The sequence below is a fragment of the Myxocyprinus asiaticus genome, chromosome 31, assembly GCF_019703515.2.
Source record: "Myxocyprinus asiaticus isolate MX2 ecotype Aquarium Trade chromosome 31, UBuf_Myxa_2, whole genome shotgun sequence".
NCBI lineage: Eukaryota > Metazoa > Chordata > Actinopteri > Cypriniformes > Catostomidae > Myxocyprinus > Myxocyprinus asiaticus.
The window spans coordinates 29,222,271-29,238,241 of record NC_059374.1 but is presented as its reverse complement, the minus strand read 5'-3'; the positions used below and the strand labels follow the sequence as shown (position 1 = coordinate 29,238,241).

General features: G+C 37.4%; 1 protein-coding gene across 2 annotated transcripts in view; it reads right to left on the bottom strand.

The window, feature by feature from the left end:
• The window catches only part of slc43a2a (solute carrier family 43 member 2a), a 32,398-nt gene that overhangs the window by 3,083 nt on the left and 13,344 nt on the right, over nucleotides 1–15,971 (bottom strand). Inside the window, exons 6-14 of one of the 2 annotated variants that reach the window (XM_051665457.1) lie at nucleotides 7,995–8,087; nucleotides 7,782–7,915; nucleotides 7,344–7,546; nucleotides 5,051–5,194; nucleotides 2,431–2,448; nucleotides 2,042–2,168; nucleotides 1,370–1,502; nucleotides 700–773; nucleotides 473–596 (exon numbers count right to left, since the gene is read on the bottom strand). In XM_051665457.1, the coding sequence (XP_051521417.1) occupies nucleotides 473–596; nucleotides 700–773; nucleotides 1,370–1,502; nucleotides 2,042–2,168; nucleotides 2,431–2,448; nucleotides 5,051–5,194; nucleotides 7,344–7,546; nucleotides 7,782–7,915; nucleotides 7,995–8,087 (1,050 nt within the window). The remainder of the gene's footprint in view (nucleotides 1–472; nucleotides 597–699; nucleotides 774–1,369; nucleotides 1,503–2,041; nucleotides 2,169–2,430; nucleotides 2,449–5,050; nucleotides 5,195–7,343; nucleotides 7,547–7,781; nucleotides 7,916–7,994; nucleotides 8,088–15,971) is intronic. The other variant, XM_051665459.1, reaches the window with a different exon arrangement.

The window sequence follows — 15,971 nt, the reverse complement described above, 5'->3', positions numbered from 1 at the left end:
TCAAATGGCTTCAAAAGACTCCAAATATAGTAAATGGGTTGTAATAATTAATATTATGCATTGAAGTAACCAAATATTAAAGATTGGGTAGACCGAAGTAAACATTTTAAAAGTATAGTTCACCCAAAAATGAAAATTCTGTCATAATTTACTTGTTCCAAACCCATATGACTTTCTTTCTTCTGTGGAACATGGAAGGAGATGTCAAGCAGAAAGTTCGGGACTGACAACCTCAGTTACCATTGCAGTTGCAATGAAAGTGAATTGTGACTTAGGATGATAGTCCCTAACATTCTGCCTTTTGTGTTCCATGGAATAAAGAAGTCACACAGGTTTGGAGTGACATAAGGGTGCGTAAATAATGACAGACTTTCCATTTCTAGGTGAACTATACCTTTAAATGTTTAGATACACACAGAATAATGTTGCCTTACATAGGACTAGAGAGTGTATGTGTGTGTTGTGTACCCACCCAAAGTGGATCTCCCTCCAGTGGGCCCATCATGGCCATGAAGAGAGGCTGCTGCAGCAATGCAAAAAGTGCGCTAATGAGAGACTGCATTCCTGTCAGACTACCGAACTGAGATGATGGGTACCTGCATATGAGAAACATATATTTTTTTAACATGATAGACAAACAACATCAAGCAATACTCAAAACACAATAATAAAATCCAAAAACAGAGAAATTATACTCACACAGCAGCATACAAACCGCCAACTGCAGAGTGGATGAAGCCTCTTACAATAGTATGCAACACAAAGGACAAAATCTAGGAGGAAAACAAGAAATTAGTTTGAGATTACAATGTTAGGCAATTTTTTCCAAAGGCATAACATACTTTTCTTTTTTTTTTTTAGACATTATTTGTAATGAATAGACAATTACTAGCTAGGTTAATGTTAAAGGGATAGTTCATCCAAAAAAAAAAACAAAAAAACTGTCATCGTTTAGTCACCCTTATGTTGTTCCAATCCCATATTACTTTTTTTTTTTTTGTCGGAACACAAAAGGTGATGTTAAACAGAATGTTAGTCTCAGTCACCATTCACTTTCATTGCATTGTTTTTCCATACAATGAAAGTGAATGGTGACTGAGGCTAACATTGTGCTTAACATCTTTTGTGTTCCATGGAAAAAAAAGAAAGTCATGCCTGTTTTTATGGTGAAATATCTCCTTTTAATCCTGCCTTTGAAATAAGGTTGTAATCAATGCTGCCACTAAGGGGCACTGCTGCGCTATTGCACAAGTGCACAACATCACAGTGCAATGGCTGCAGTAAAGTGAGTAGCTCTGCACCATTTCCTCTCCCATTAGGTAGACTATTGTTCTGCAGTGGGACAGATGGTTTTGCACTTATTAGTTACCTGTAGATGAAGGTTTGGCACCAGGCAGGTCATCCCAAATCCGACCAGCAACAAGTTAGTGAAGATAAACGCACGGGTGGCGTTGCTAATTTTCTGGATCTGCTTGTCACGTTTCTTTGGATGACCAGGATCCCTAAGAAATAGCCAAGAGTGCATTACGTAGGAGTAATGCCACATTAAGCTGGTAATCAAATAATAATTATGGGGCAAGTTGTTTGGCGGTAATCAATGCTAAAATGATGGATTAGACCACTTGTTCTGTTTGAGGTCAGAGAGAACTCAAGCCACTTTAATAGCTGAAAAAAACATACTTAAAGTGGAAGTTTGCTCAGAAAATTACATTTACTCATCCTCTTGTTGTTCAAAACCCATATGACTTTCTCCTATGAAACATAAAAGATGTTTGGCAGAATGTTAGTCTCAGTAACCATTTACTTTCATCGAATATTTTTTCCACACAATGAAAGTGAATGATGATTGAGGCTGTTATTCCCTAACAACAAAGTCATTCCTGTTTGGAACGACTTGCCAATTTTCATTTTTGGGCGAAATAACTTTTATTATTTTTTGACGTACATTATTGGGGTCTCTGTAACCCAAAACATTAAAAAGTAACGTCAATAGCAGCAGAACAGGAGGGTTCAGAAGCAGAAAGCACATCATGAAACTCACATTGCGACTTCTTTCTCATTTTCGTCCTCGCACTCTTTAAGCCTCCAGTCCATGATGTAACCAATCACGGGGGCCGTCATGAGACAGAGCAACTGCAGAACCCCAAAGATAGATGTGTATGTGCTCACTGAGAGAGAAGGAGAGATAAAATTGAGTATTAACATTGTTTGACAAGTTCCCAACCAGAGTAGGATATGAAGGATACGATGCTGTGTACTGACTTAGATGCATCATGCCAATCTCTAAGCACCTAGGTTTTGCTTCATGCTTTTACATGACAAAATGAATCAATGTCAAATGAAGGTGGAAGCGGTGGTGGTGGAGGGGAAAGAGGGGAATACATGGTAGGGGTGAATCAAGAATGCATCTAATTTTGCCTGCAGTCTTACCCATTTCCATCCTCTCCACTGAAAAAGACACCAAGCAGCACGAAAGAGTGCAAACAAAGAACAGGAGACAGACAGCAAGGAATTAGCAACATCAACCTGCTGTGCCCATCTGAGTAGATGTTAAAAAACTATGATTGATTGTTAGGCAGTCAATCACTGCATGTGGCATCATAGAGAGCCATTATAAAGCAAGCTGTCAGAGGAATACAGAGTAATAGTGACCGGCCACTTTTTCAGCTTCCTTGGTCCTAGAAGTGTTTTCCCATTCTTTTTCCCATCGGAATTTCAAAATATTGTTAAATAAAGACTTCTGAAGCATGAACACGTCCAACAAGCTCAGAGATGAGCTAAAACTTCAATTTGACACAAATCAGAAAACAAGACAAATGTACAAGACTGTGTATTTAAACTACTTTACTGTATGAGACAACGAACTACTCACCCCATGAAGCATTGTGAATGACGTAATGGAATCATTACAATATAAAATGATTGATGTATAGTCAATGACTATTTAAGTATAAAAACAATATACTTTAAGTTTATTGCAAAATATTCTGATTAATACAAATAAGTAGTTTGAAATCATAATCATTGGGGTGGGCAGTCGCTGTAGTCCATGGTTTCTAGTTCCATGGTAACAACGACTTCTCTGATTGGTAAATCTCTCTTCAGGATTATGAGAAGAGTAGTTCTTCACCAGTATTTTGACAAATTAAAACTTTTTATACAGTATATAAATTGATATATTTGTTTCATATATTATTTTTTATATATATTAGGGCTGTCAAAATTAATGCATTAACGTATGTGATTAATTTAAAAAGTTTAACACATAAAAAACTCAGAAAACTCAGAATGAGACGTTGTTGCACTGCTTTTCATGTGGAGATTAAAGCAGCGCTTGAATGTGGCTTCACGATTGTTGTAGCAAAGTGAATAGCCACAGTTTGCTAGGTGATTAATATTGTGGAGGATGAGAGTTTACGAGATATAATGCCAATTGCAATGAATATTCATTGTATGGGGGGACTAGTTATTTCAATTAGTCAACCTCCCACTTAAACTTTGAGAAACATTTAATGTTACTTGAATTAGTGCAGTTTTAGTGCATTTCTATCTTTATACTGTGGAACGCTTTATTTGGAAAATGTTAATAAAGCATTATATTGTTACATATTGTTTTGTTTTCTTTCCTAAAAAAGGAAATTAAAGCATTTTGACAAGATAAGAAGAATACACTGATCAGCCACAACATTAAAACCACCTGCCTGGGGCCTGGGTAGCTCAGCAAGTATTGACGCTGACTATCACCCCTGGAGTCACGAGTTTGAATCCAGGGCGTGCTGAGTGACTCCAGCCAGGTCTCCTAAGCAACCAAATTGGCCCGGTTGCTAGGAAGGGTAGAGTCACATGGGGTAACCTCCTCGTGGTCGCGATTAGGGGTTCTCGCTCTCAATGGGGCGCGTGGTAAGTTGTGCGTGGATCACGGAGAGTAGCATGAGCCTCCACATCCTGTGAGTCTCCGCGGTGTCATGCACAGCGAGCCACATTATAAGATGCGTAGATTGACTGTCTCAGAAGTGGAGGCAACTGAGACTTGTCCTCCACCACCCGGATTGAGGTGAGTAACCATGCCACCATGAGGACCTACTAAGTAATGGGAATTGGGCATATTGCCCGTTTGGCACCAACAAACATCCATGCGATTATCTAATCAGCCAATCGTGTGGCAGCAGTGCAGTGCATAAAATTATGCAGATATGGGTCAGGAGCTTCAGTTAATGTTCACATCAACCATCAAAATGAGGAAAAAATGTGACCTCAGTGATTTGGAGTGTGGCATGATTGTTGGTACCAGAAAGGCTGGTTTGTATATTTCTGTAACTACTGATCTCCTGGGATTTTCACGCACAACAGTCTCTACAATTTACTCCGAATGGTGCCAAAAACAAAAAACATCCAGTGAGTGGCAGTTCTGTGGATGGAAATGCCTTGTTGATGAGAGAGGTCAACAGACTGGTTCAAACTGACAAAGTCTACAGTAACTCAGATAACCGCTCTGTACAATTGCGGTGAGAAAAATAGCATCTCAGAATGCTATTCTGAGATGCGGGTTGGCACTGTTTTGGCAGCACGAGGGGGACCTACACAATATTAGACAGGTGGTTTTTATGTTGTGGCTGATTGGTGTGTGTGTGTGTGTGTATATATATATATATATATATATATATATATATATATATATATATAAATAAAATACAATTTCAGCACTTTCACAATTTTTGATTAATCGCGAATAACTACGAAAAATTATGTGATTAATTGCAATTAAAAACATAATCAAATGATAACACTAATTTTTTTATAATTTTAAATCACACTGATATCATCACTTAATCTCTGAGCTCATGCATTTCTTTATGGAAAAAATAAATGGGATGTTTAGTTCCAGAAACCTACTATTGCGCTCTATTCTATAGGTGACAAGCAGACACATCAGAGCAATAGACACAGTGCAGTATACTCTATGTTTAAGGTAGTGGCCTGTAGAATTAAGCTTCCTGTTTGGTAGAGTATGTGTACACCACACACACCCATATATACAGAAAATACACACCTTTGTTTAGGTCTCCATCAGCAAGGGACTCCAGAATATTGTTCATGGCTCCCATGTAGAAGATGAGTCTGAGCTGAGTCACACACATTGTGATGAGGCTAAGCATGAATATGGGGCTGAAGATGCTCTGCATGAAGGACTGGGCTGCAAACACATAAAAAAAAAACAAAAAAAACATTTTTTATGCAAGAAAGTGATCTGGATCATGGGCATAGGGAGAATCTGCAATTTGGGTGGGGTTTCAAAAAATATGGGTGAACCAATTGGTGAATTTAATTAGCTTCTTAGTTATATTTCAACAATGTGCACTGTGATTGGATGGGTGTAAGTGGCAACACTTTAAGTTAAACATCTGCTTTAAGTCCTCCAACAGTATTGTGCATTTTTGCAGTGATTTAAAGGTGAAGTGTGTACATTTTTAGAATATCTTCTCCTATTCCAGCTCAATATGCAAAGACAACTATTAGTAAGCCATTTTGTAAGTTGCTTCCCCTCCAAAAATTGTAAAAACCGTGGTTCTGTGGTATAATCAAAACAATGCTCTGTTTGTTTGAGCTTCGAATGGAAAATAATTCGAATGGAAAAAGTTCGAATGGAAAATAATCCTACAGGTGCTTGGATGTCCAGGCAACGTGTCAATGCTTGCCATAGAAACTCAGAGGCCGAGGGTCAGGGTTTGTTAATGATCCACTAATTCTGGTGCTGTTAATGCACACTGCTGTCCACCTGCCAGCACTGGAAGGCGTTTATGGTGGCCATCACAGCTGTACACTATGTTTATTACCTGGTACTTTAGGAATTTGGAATGCACCTGATCTGCTCTGAAGCACATGCACACACAAACAAACTACCTCATTATTCCTCTAAGAGCCATTGGCATTGCTTGACATTAAAATTAGAGTGCACAAACACTCCAGTGTGGCAGCAATAAGGCTGACAGTAATTGACTGCTGTAATGGAAACATGGTGTGATAAAGGCATTAGTGCACTATGGATGATAGTTAGAAAGGATCAGCATCAGTCTCTCTTTCTTCATCTCCAGCTGTGTCTCTAAAGCTGGCCCTCTATCTGCCCTCTTCTTTGCCACCTTCCCCTGCCCCTGCCAGTTTTAGCCCCGGATATCCGGCAGTACTTCCAGGAATGCGGTCCGAATCGATTGCATGGTCCGCTTGCTACAAAAGAGCCCAATCAAGATCCCCGCTGAGGTTTACAGAATCCTAAAGAAGTTCCAGTGGCAAGCGAGGGCCCTGACATGATATTCTGACATGTTTGAGTTGAATTTGGAATAATTGCACTGCACAGATTTGGGTTAGTAGAAGCAAAGTGCAAACAGCATGTGTGAGCTACCACACAGAGCAGGTATGGACTCAGTAACCCTACAGCTTCTATTGGACAAGCCCAAAAACAATGTGGTTTGGCAAACTCCAGATGTCAGAAACTGGGCATCCCTGCTGGCTTGGGCTGATGAAGGGATCCCCATGCACATTAAAAGGGATTTACTGAGAACCGTTCATTAACACACTCCCTGTCTGATTGCATATTCCTTGCATGTCTGGATGCTTAGGGTGTGCAGTGAGGGGGAAGAAGTTGTACACTGGCAAGAGTTAAGTCTCTCTCTCTCTGTTCTGTCCAGTTTGTTCTAAAATATGCATGAAAGCAGGATTACATAAGTCACTTGAATCTGAAGAGCAATGACTTTGCATAAAAACAATGGAAATTATCAATGATTTATGGTAATCCAATAACCAACATCCTTCTGTCATAATAAACAATTAATCAGCATTACAGATTTCTTTAAACTAGGGATGGGTATTTCAAGTAATTTTGTAATAGAGTAGTCTAACATAAAAAATGAGTAATCGATTACATGAAATTTTGAATTTAAATTCAACTTTAAACTTTTTAACCTGTTTTTCATATGAAACAATTAGCACTATTTATAAACAACAAGATCTAGATAAAAAAATAAAATAAAAAAAACAACGTTTGCACACACATAGAAACATACATTCCAAGTCTTCAGAAGTGATACAGTCACTTTAAATAATGGCAGAAGTTTCTTTTTGGGTAAACTTCTAACAGCAAGATTTAGGTGAGAGAAGCAGTTTCATTATTGCAGCAGGCAAATGCACAAAGGAAAATATATCAATTTGAAGATCTGCAATAATTGTTGCAGGATCTTCCATTTGTTTTGCAAATATTTTGTCTACAATATAAATATGTGACTTCATATTGTATGGAAAAATCTATAAGGTCCATGATAGTATATGTTCGGTGTAGAAAAGACACTCACCATTCTCTTCAGGCTTGCACTGGACCTCCAGATCAAGGGTGGAAAGGCAAAGTTTATTGCCCTCCTGGGTGGCCATCTGTTTCGGATGGTTTTTCATGGAATTACCTACACTCAGTCTCCGACCAACGGTGGTCACCTGCCTGTAGAACTGTTTGCCTGTGATCTTATGGTCAAAGCCCAGCCAGCTGAACTTGATCTTCACACTGGTAAAGAGAAAAGCACAGACAATAAGTGAAGGTTGAGATGCATCATAACAGAACCTTAAATAAATGAATACAGCAAACCAAATAAATGGTATTGTACTCTAATATATATTTATGACAATGATGCAAGTTCTCAGTATTTAGTAACCGACAGATGTCAGAGCAACACAACGTCTTTGGTCTCACTGACCAAAAAGTCTCAGGTTTAACTGAATATACAGACTGAATTACATACGTGTAATCCATGTCCTCAGGTCCTGGGAAGGGCTCGAGGGGCCAGTTAAAGAAGCAGTTGATAAAGACCAGGCCGGCACAGCCAGCCCACACCAGAAGGATAGTGATGAAGGCAACACCGAGGTCGTAAATCACCTGAAAAACAGTCAAAAGTCATCATTATCCAGTGATTTAACCTAGGCCGAAAAATGAGTCCAACCTGGGGTTGAGCTACCTTTATCCCTGGGAATGTGACGGCAGATGAGGCGTATGAGCCAATCATGAGTGCAATGAACGTCGAACGAAGATCACCAAACATGCTGGGAAGCTGAGAAAGAGACAGACAAGGGATATCAGAAAACCTCAGCACATTATCAAAAATATTACTGTATAAAGGGCTTCCACGTTTTTTTGACCAGTGAATTGCAATGACTTTACTTATCCCTGACATATTCCAGTCGTTCATGATTACTGGATAAGAAGTGTTGGGTAAGTTACTTAAAAATAGCAATCCACTACAAATTACTAATTATTTATCTAAGACTGTAATCAGATTACATTATTAATTACTTCATTGAAAAAGTAATCACATTACTTATTACTTTATAACACTTTTCCGCTCAACAAATTCAAAATATTGTTTCTTGTTCATTGTCCCGAGGAGATAAATACACAATCACACACATACACAGGTCAAAGTTACTTTATGAATCGAATCCTTCTTCAGTCTGTTACGATTATTTATGTTCACGTGGTACTCCCGTTGTTATTTCGCTGAGCTCCACGTAACAGGGAAGCAGAGAGAAAGTTGGAATGAGCTGGGATGTCTCCTTATTATCATTCTGAACCAGTGTGTGTGTGTGTGTGTGTGTGTGTGTGTGTAACAAAGCTCCGGCTAAAGAGAATGAGATCTCAAGCATAACATTTGGTAGGTGTGTGACACCCTCAGCCAAAATCAAGTTGTTCTGAACCAGCTAATGAGATACCAGCTTTGTATACCGCAATAAGAATAATTTTAGACCTATTTGTTGACTGCGTTGACCAGCATGATGTCACAGAAATAGAAACCATTTCAAAAATAGAAAGCCCTGTCACTCGTCATGTGTTGTGGCTGGTTAGGACACAGTGTTACAGGCCATAATTCATGTATTCTACATAAATAATATGTCAGAAATAAGCATAAACCTGTAATGTACTAAGAAGTAATTAAATTAATTGAAAGACAATAACTGTAATATGATAAAATGTTTTTAAATGTAATGCATTACATACCTTTTTTTATATATAAAATAATTCGATTAAAGTAACTAATTACTTTGTAATTGGATTACTCCCAACACAGTTGGATTAGTATTTTCTAGCCAAATTTCTAGCAAAAAACAGATATCCTGTATCAGGACAGAACAGGTTTTAACTGTGACAAAACATGTCAGATATAGAGAGGGGTATGAAAGTAAACATTACTTTAGTTACTGTGATATTCCCTGGAGGGAGCAACATGTAGGTAGGGGCACATCATATGAAAAGGCAACTGCATGCCATGAATATTTTTAGCAGTGAGAGAAAGTGTGAGGGGCACTGGAGAAAGCTTGCATAATGCCATTTCCTTTTAGCGAGGCAGAGGAGTAGAGCACGGGCTGTACTGTCAGGGTAAATAACTGTCAGAAGTCACAGAGAAAATACAACAGAAGGACGAGAACACCATGTTCAGAACAGCAGAGATTATTAGAAAGACAAAAAATAAGAAGGAGAGAGAGAGAGATTATTCCTTATGGTCAATAGAGAACAATAGATGTCCATTATCTATTAAATTCGTACCACTTTACAATAAGGTTCTATTCATTAATATTCATTAAATGCATTATGAACTAAGAATGAGCAATTATATTTAACAGCATTTATTAATATTGGTGAATGTTCATTTATAATTATACTATTGTTCATTCTTAGTTCATGTAAGTTAATAACCCATTTACTAATGTTAACATTCACTAATACATTTTGTAACATTTTAAAGTTGTTTATGTTTAAATTAAAGGAATATTCCGGATTCAATACAAATTAAGCTCAATCTACAGTATTTGTGGCATAATGTTGATTACTACAAAAAATTATTTTGACTTGTCCCTCCTTTTCTTTAAAAAAAATAAAAAACCGAAGTTACAGTGAGGCACTTACAATGGAAGTGAATGGGGCTGATTTTTTGGAGGGTTTATAGGCGAAAATGTGAAGCTTATAATTTTATAAAACCTCTTACATTAATTCTTCTGTTAAAACTTGTGTATTATTTGAACTGTAAAGTTGTTTAAATCATTATTTTTACAGTCATTTTAAGGTTTTAGGGTTTGGTGACATTACTGTATGTCATCATGGCAACGAAGTTGTAAAATTGGCTATAACTTTACACAGAAAAGGTTGGTTAATGATTTTATCACACTGAAATCATGTTAACACGCATAGTGTTTACGTGTTGTGGCTATACCTTTGAAACAGTGAGTATTTTAATGTTTACGGATTGGCCCCATTCACTTCCATTGTAAGTGCCTCACTGTAACCCAGAATTGTGCTTTTTTTTAAAAAAAAAAGACGATAATTGGTAAAACATAATTTTACCAAGAATAATAAATGTTGTAAAGTACTGTTCCTTGTTAGTTCATGTTAACTAAATGTAATTAACTTAACAAATACAACCTTATTGTAAAGTCTTACCATTAAAATGTATATAAATGCATAAGGGAAAGTGCATGTTTAAGTGCTGTGACTGGTCACATCTTGTTTTTTAGCATTTTAAATCAACTAATTGCCTTTAGTAGTTCATTTTAAATAATCTTTTTCATTTTTAAAGTACAAATATTCAATGAAGTCTCTCAATAAATATGGTCATAAAAATGCTGTTTAAAATAGTTTAAGGAGTATAGCATGTCACACAACAGGACAAGTCAACTGTCCAAAAGTAGTTTTATTTTATTTTATATACATTCATCATGATTCACTGTTGCTTTGCCTTGTGTTTTGCCCGTTATCTGTTTCCCCCGGACTACACTTCCCATAATTCCCTGCCCTCATCACTGCCAGCTGTTCCCTATTGTTCTCACCTGTGTTTAATTTCCTCATTTCCCCCTGTGTATATAATGCCTTGATTTCTACCCAGTCTTTGTGAGTTGTTGTGTTTTTCTCTCCTGTTTGTATGTACCAGTTCCCATTGTGGATGGTTCGTTCGTTCGTTCGTTCGTTTGTTTGTTTGTTTTATTTCTTAGTTCAGCCTTGTTCCAGAGTTTTCCATGTTATTTTTGTACTTTTAATTTATTTCTTTATTAACTTCTTTAGCTGCACCTAGATCCTGCTCTTATGACTTCCTTCGAATCGTTACAACATCGTTATTTATCAACCATTTGGCACCTTTTTTTTCCTGACACTGGAAAAAGGGTGTGACATTTTTCCAGTACATACTGTAGCCTATTTAGTATTTTCTAGGTATTTTCCTTCTTCCTCTGCGAAAAAATCCTTAATTTATGCTACGACAGTTGACAGCATCTTCATATCACATTTCCTCCAGAGCTCGCAGTTCAACATCAACACAGATTTTCCAAGAACTCTCTGGACATCATCCACTTCCCACATACTTCACAGTCCAAACGCTGGTTAGAGGCAGAAATGAAGGAAGGCTCTCCCTTGGAGCCCAACCCAGACATCATTCACTGCCTCTAATTAGAGCAAAGGTCATCCCAGAGCCAAAACATCCCAGATAAAACTTACAATAACTCTCTCACACAACCAACAGTCCCAAGGCGGGATTGTGCCTGTGGCTCAAGAGGCTGTGTAAGAACAGCTTTGGCTAATGGACTGTGGATCAGGGCCAGCAGCAGAACACAGCTCCACGATGGGCCTGTCAGACAGAGAGTAATGGCTTTTTCAGGGAGTTGAGTAACATGTGAAGTTCACAGTTTCAACAACACTGGGTTCTTCTGCTTAGTCAGACAGATCACCAGACACAGGTGGTCATGTGATCTCATAGACAGAGACACAGCAACAAAGGCTCTTTTACTGACATTACACACATCATATACTATTACATTATAATGCCAGCACCTTCCTTGTTCTGCTTGTGCTACAATGAACTTGACCAGCGGTGATAACAAAACTGATTGCCTCAGAGGCAAGTGATATTGCCTGGACAAAATCCACCTCTTTGACAATATCTGAGTTGATAAGACCAGGGGAATCCACTAAGAAATAACAACAGTCCTAAATTCACGGTCACTGGAACAGAGAGAACACACAATTATTCTCTATAGAGACCCACTGATGGTATTAAAAACATAAACAGATACACAAGGCAAGGTCTCAAGCTTTACCTGACATGAATTACATTGGCATAGCTATCTGAAATTCATTTTGGGTTAAACCTATCAAATATATTATTTTAAACCAGATTAACTTTTAGGTATTGAGGGAATTTGATTGCATAAATATGTATCCACCTGAGACCCGAGCATGACTGCTGTGTGCATTTTCCATTTCCCTTTTTGATTTGTAACCAGTAGCACCTAATAAATATGCCAAAAAAAAAAAAAAAAAAAGAAAGAAATTCTAGAGCAAATACTTTTCCTGAAAATTTATGGCAACATATGTGGACAGCGTGACTAAGTTGTGAAATGTTAAATAATACCAAGCTGTAGAATGTCAGATTTATTACATCAAATTGTTTATGTTTCCAGTAAATTAAATTACATTTTAAAATTAAATTAAATACAATTAATAAAAAAAAATGTTTTTAGGGGTGTTGGTTAGTCATATTTTCGAGACGTTACAAACATCACAGCTGATTTTCTATAAAGCTGTTTTGGAACAATGTGTATTGGGAAAAGCACAAATAAAAAACAAACTATACAAATAAAAATCATTTGACTTGATTTGACTTACGTCACAATGTTTTTGTCTACTTTGGGAACAAATTCTCAATGTTCTCTTTGCACTGTCAAACAAACAAGTGATAGCAAGCGCTGAAGCGTTATTTTTCCCCCCACCAGTATTCTGGTAAATCCCGCCTCCTGTGTTCGGATTGGCTACTAAGAACTACTTACAAGCGGTCTGCGATTGGGCAGTTGAGAAGTCGTTCGTATAGCCTTAGTAACCATAGTAAACAGAGGGACATCATATCGAATAAGTTGCAGAAAAACAAACAGCCACTAAGTTCAAAGTTCAGTGCGAATATTAAATGGTTAACAGTAGACAAAAGTATTACATGCATTTAAATAAGTTGTTTACAGCTTTATCGATTAATATTATAATGGGGGCGATGTAACATCGCAGCTTCCAGTGTATGAATGCGTGTTTACTCTCTTCTGTCCTGTTCAACTGATAGACCTATTCACTATACAGTATATTCCATACAGCTCAATATACGATATGTAACATAATTTGTCACTTCTTTTATTTAACTTCTTATCATTAATTAATTATGCAATTAGTTTTTAATAATTTAGAATGTTTAACTATAGGTAGAGTGTTTAAACTTAAATTATCAAGATGTGTGTTTGTGTAGCAAACTTAATATCAAGACATTAAAAGTCATTTAAATTACATGTTTATTAAAACGAATAATATTTCAAATTAACTATTAGAACAAAGGGATAGTTCACCCAAAAATGAGAACTCTCTCATCATTTCCTCACCCTCATGCCATCCCAGTTGTGTATGACTTCTTCTGCAGCACACAAATGAAGATTTGTGCCAGGCAAAAAAAAAAAAAAAAAAAAAAATGTGATTCATTTCACTCATTATTGTTCAGGACAAAGTGATATGTCACATGTAACTAACTATTTTCTTTCCAGTATATTCAGCCAATTACTTTAAATAAAAAGAAAAACACAAATAGGTTTTCTACTGTCGGAACGACGAAGTGTCAGAAGTTATAGAATCGATAACCATCCAATCAGAAGGTGTCGTCAAGCTGGTGACGTATAGACAACTTTCCTCCAATCATTTGACGTCTAAATATATCATTCGCGGGAGTTGCCGGAATACGGGTTGGAAAAAAAATAACGCAGTGCTGAAGCATTTTACCAATCAGAAATTAGCATAATTAATTCTGATACAAGCAATAGGCAGCATCGTCCAATCACTGCCAACTATGTTAAAATAAAATTATACATTATAAATTCTGAATCTAAGTACTGATTTGTCCCATTGTCCCATGTCTGCCAACCATGTTCAGTGGTTCAAACATCATCTACAGCCTGAAACTGAACTTTTGCTAGGAAGTTTGGATTTAATGAATTTGGCTTCAAAGGAAAACTATAAGATGCTCCCTTGCTCCCTATGTAGTGAATTACTTAACCTCAAGTGTGCTGTCTGTCTGCACTGGTCTCAGAACAGTTCAAAATGCACCATATTTTCATCCTAACTCAATTTAAAGCCTCTGAAAATCTTTTTTTTTTTTTTAAATGCACAGTAATAATATAGGATTTCTAATAAACACCTTGTGCTGTTGTACACATTAGTGTACACTGTGTTTAGCAGCATAGCGTTTCATAATAAATCGCTCAAATTGTAAAAATGGCATATCAGGGTTAATCAGGGGCCTGGGTAGCTCAGGAAGTATAGACGCTGACTACCACACCTGGAGTCACCAGTTCAAATCCTGACTCGAATAACCTCCTCGTGGTCGCTATAATGTGGTTCTTGCTCTCGGGGAGGCGTGTGGTGAGTTGTGCGTGGATGCCACAGAGAATAGCGTGAAGCCTCCACACGCGCTAGGTCTCCGCGGTAACGCGCTCAACAAGCCATGTGATAAGATGCGTGGATTGACGGTCTCAGACACGGAGGCAACTGAGATTCGTCCTCTGCCACCCGGATTGAGGCGAGTCACTACGTCACCACGAGGACTTAGAGCGCATTGGGAATTGGGCATTCCAAATTGGGGTGAAAAGGGGAGAAAAAAAAGAAAAGCAAAAAAATCTAGAGACACTAAAGTTTTGACTCAAATAGGTTTCAATGTAAAATTTAATTTGATTTCTTATCAGATGTCGTTTTGTTGACGTTTCTCCCAAAGACAACGTCCACGCATGTGTACAATGTGTTGCATTATCTTTTGAAAAGATGCCGTAGAACAATATTTGGAAAAGCGCTTTACAGTTTAACTGAAATGAAAAGAATACAATTGAATAACCCTTTAGTCTTATCTGATGGCGTCTGTGAGGCACATACTGTACATAACAGCTAATGTAAATATTTCGGTATCTCCCTTGGGCGTGTTTCTACTGGATGCATAGGATTGTGAGAAATGGCTTTAAATTGTAAGAATGTTTAAAATGTGAGCTATTTTTGGTCTTGAGCTGCACAGAAGCTTGAGATTTCGTTTGGGATCAATGTCCACTAAAGTTACTGTCTGTAATCCTTGATTGATTTGCGATACAAAGGAAATTCAGCTGCTGTGCAATGCTCTCCCAAAAACACCAGTCAAAACTGATTTATATGTGGGGGTTTTTGGGCAAACAAATCAATGAAGGCTTTAATGAAGAATCATACCAATCCTCAATATGAATTTGTTGCTTATTCATCCCTGTTTGTGCAACATATGACCACAGAAAGCTGTCAAATCCTTTTTCCAGCTCTCTTATGAGGAAGGACGGTGAGTCATTGTAAACGGAATGGGGGAAGGGGAGATAAAGTGGCTCGTCATAAATGCTACTACAAAAACACGACAAAGATAAAGAGGAAATGAACATAGGGAGAGAGAAATGAAAGACACTATTCAAGGCAAGTCGGTGAAAGCTAGTAATGGCTGGCCACATCCTGACATAGAGTCAAGGTAATGACTGGGATAGCTATTGCCTATCAGTATATTCATGCTATTTAACACCTCCTCTATAATTATTTGTTCTAAATTTAATTGGCTATGTAGCTTTGGGGTGCTTGGATGTTTAGTTATAAAATAAAAACTAGCACACCCCTTTGAGCCAGACTCTGACGGAATACACCAAAATGACCTTCAAAACTTGACTTGGTTTGAATGGCAGGAAAAGCATCTCCCTGATAAACATGACATGTCTGTTTACTGAGTTATTATAGGCTAGTAATGTTTAATTAAAGGAATATTCCAGGTTCAATACAAGTTAAGCTTAATCGACAGCATCTGTGGCTTAATGTTGATTACCAAACAATACATTTTGACTGTCCCTATTTGTCTTAAGAAAAAAAGCAAGAATCA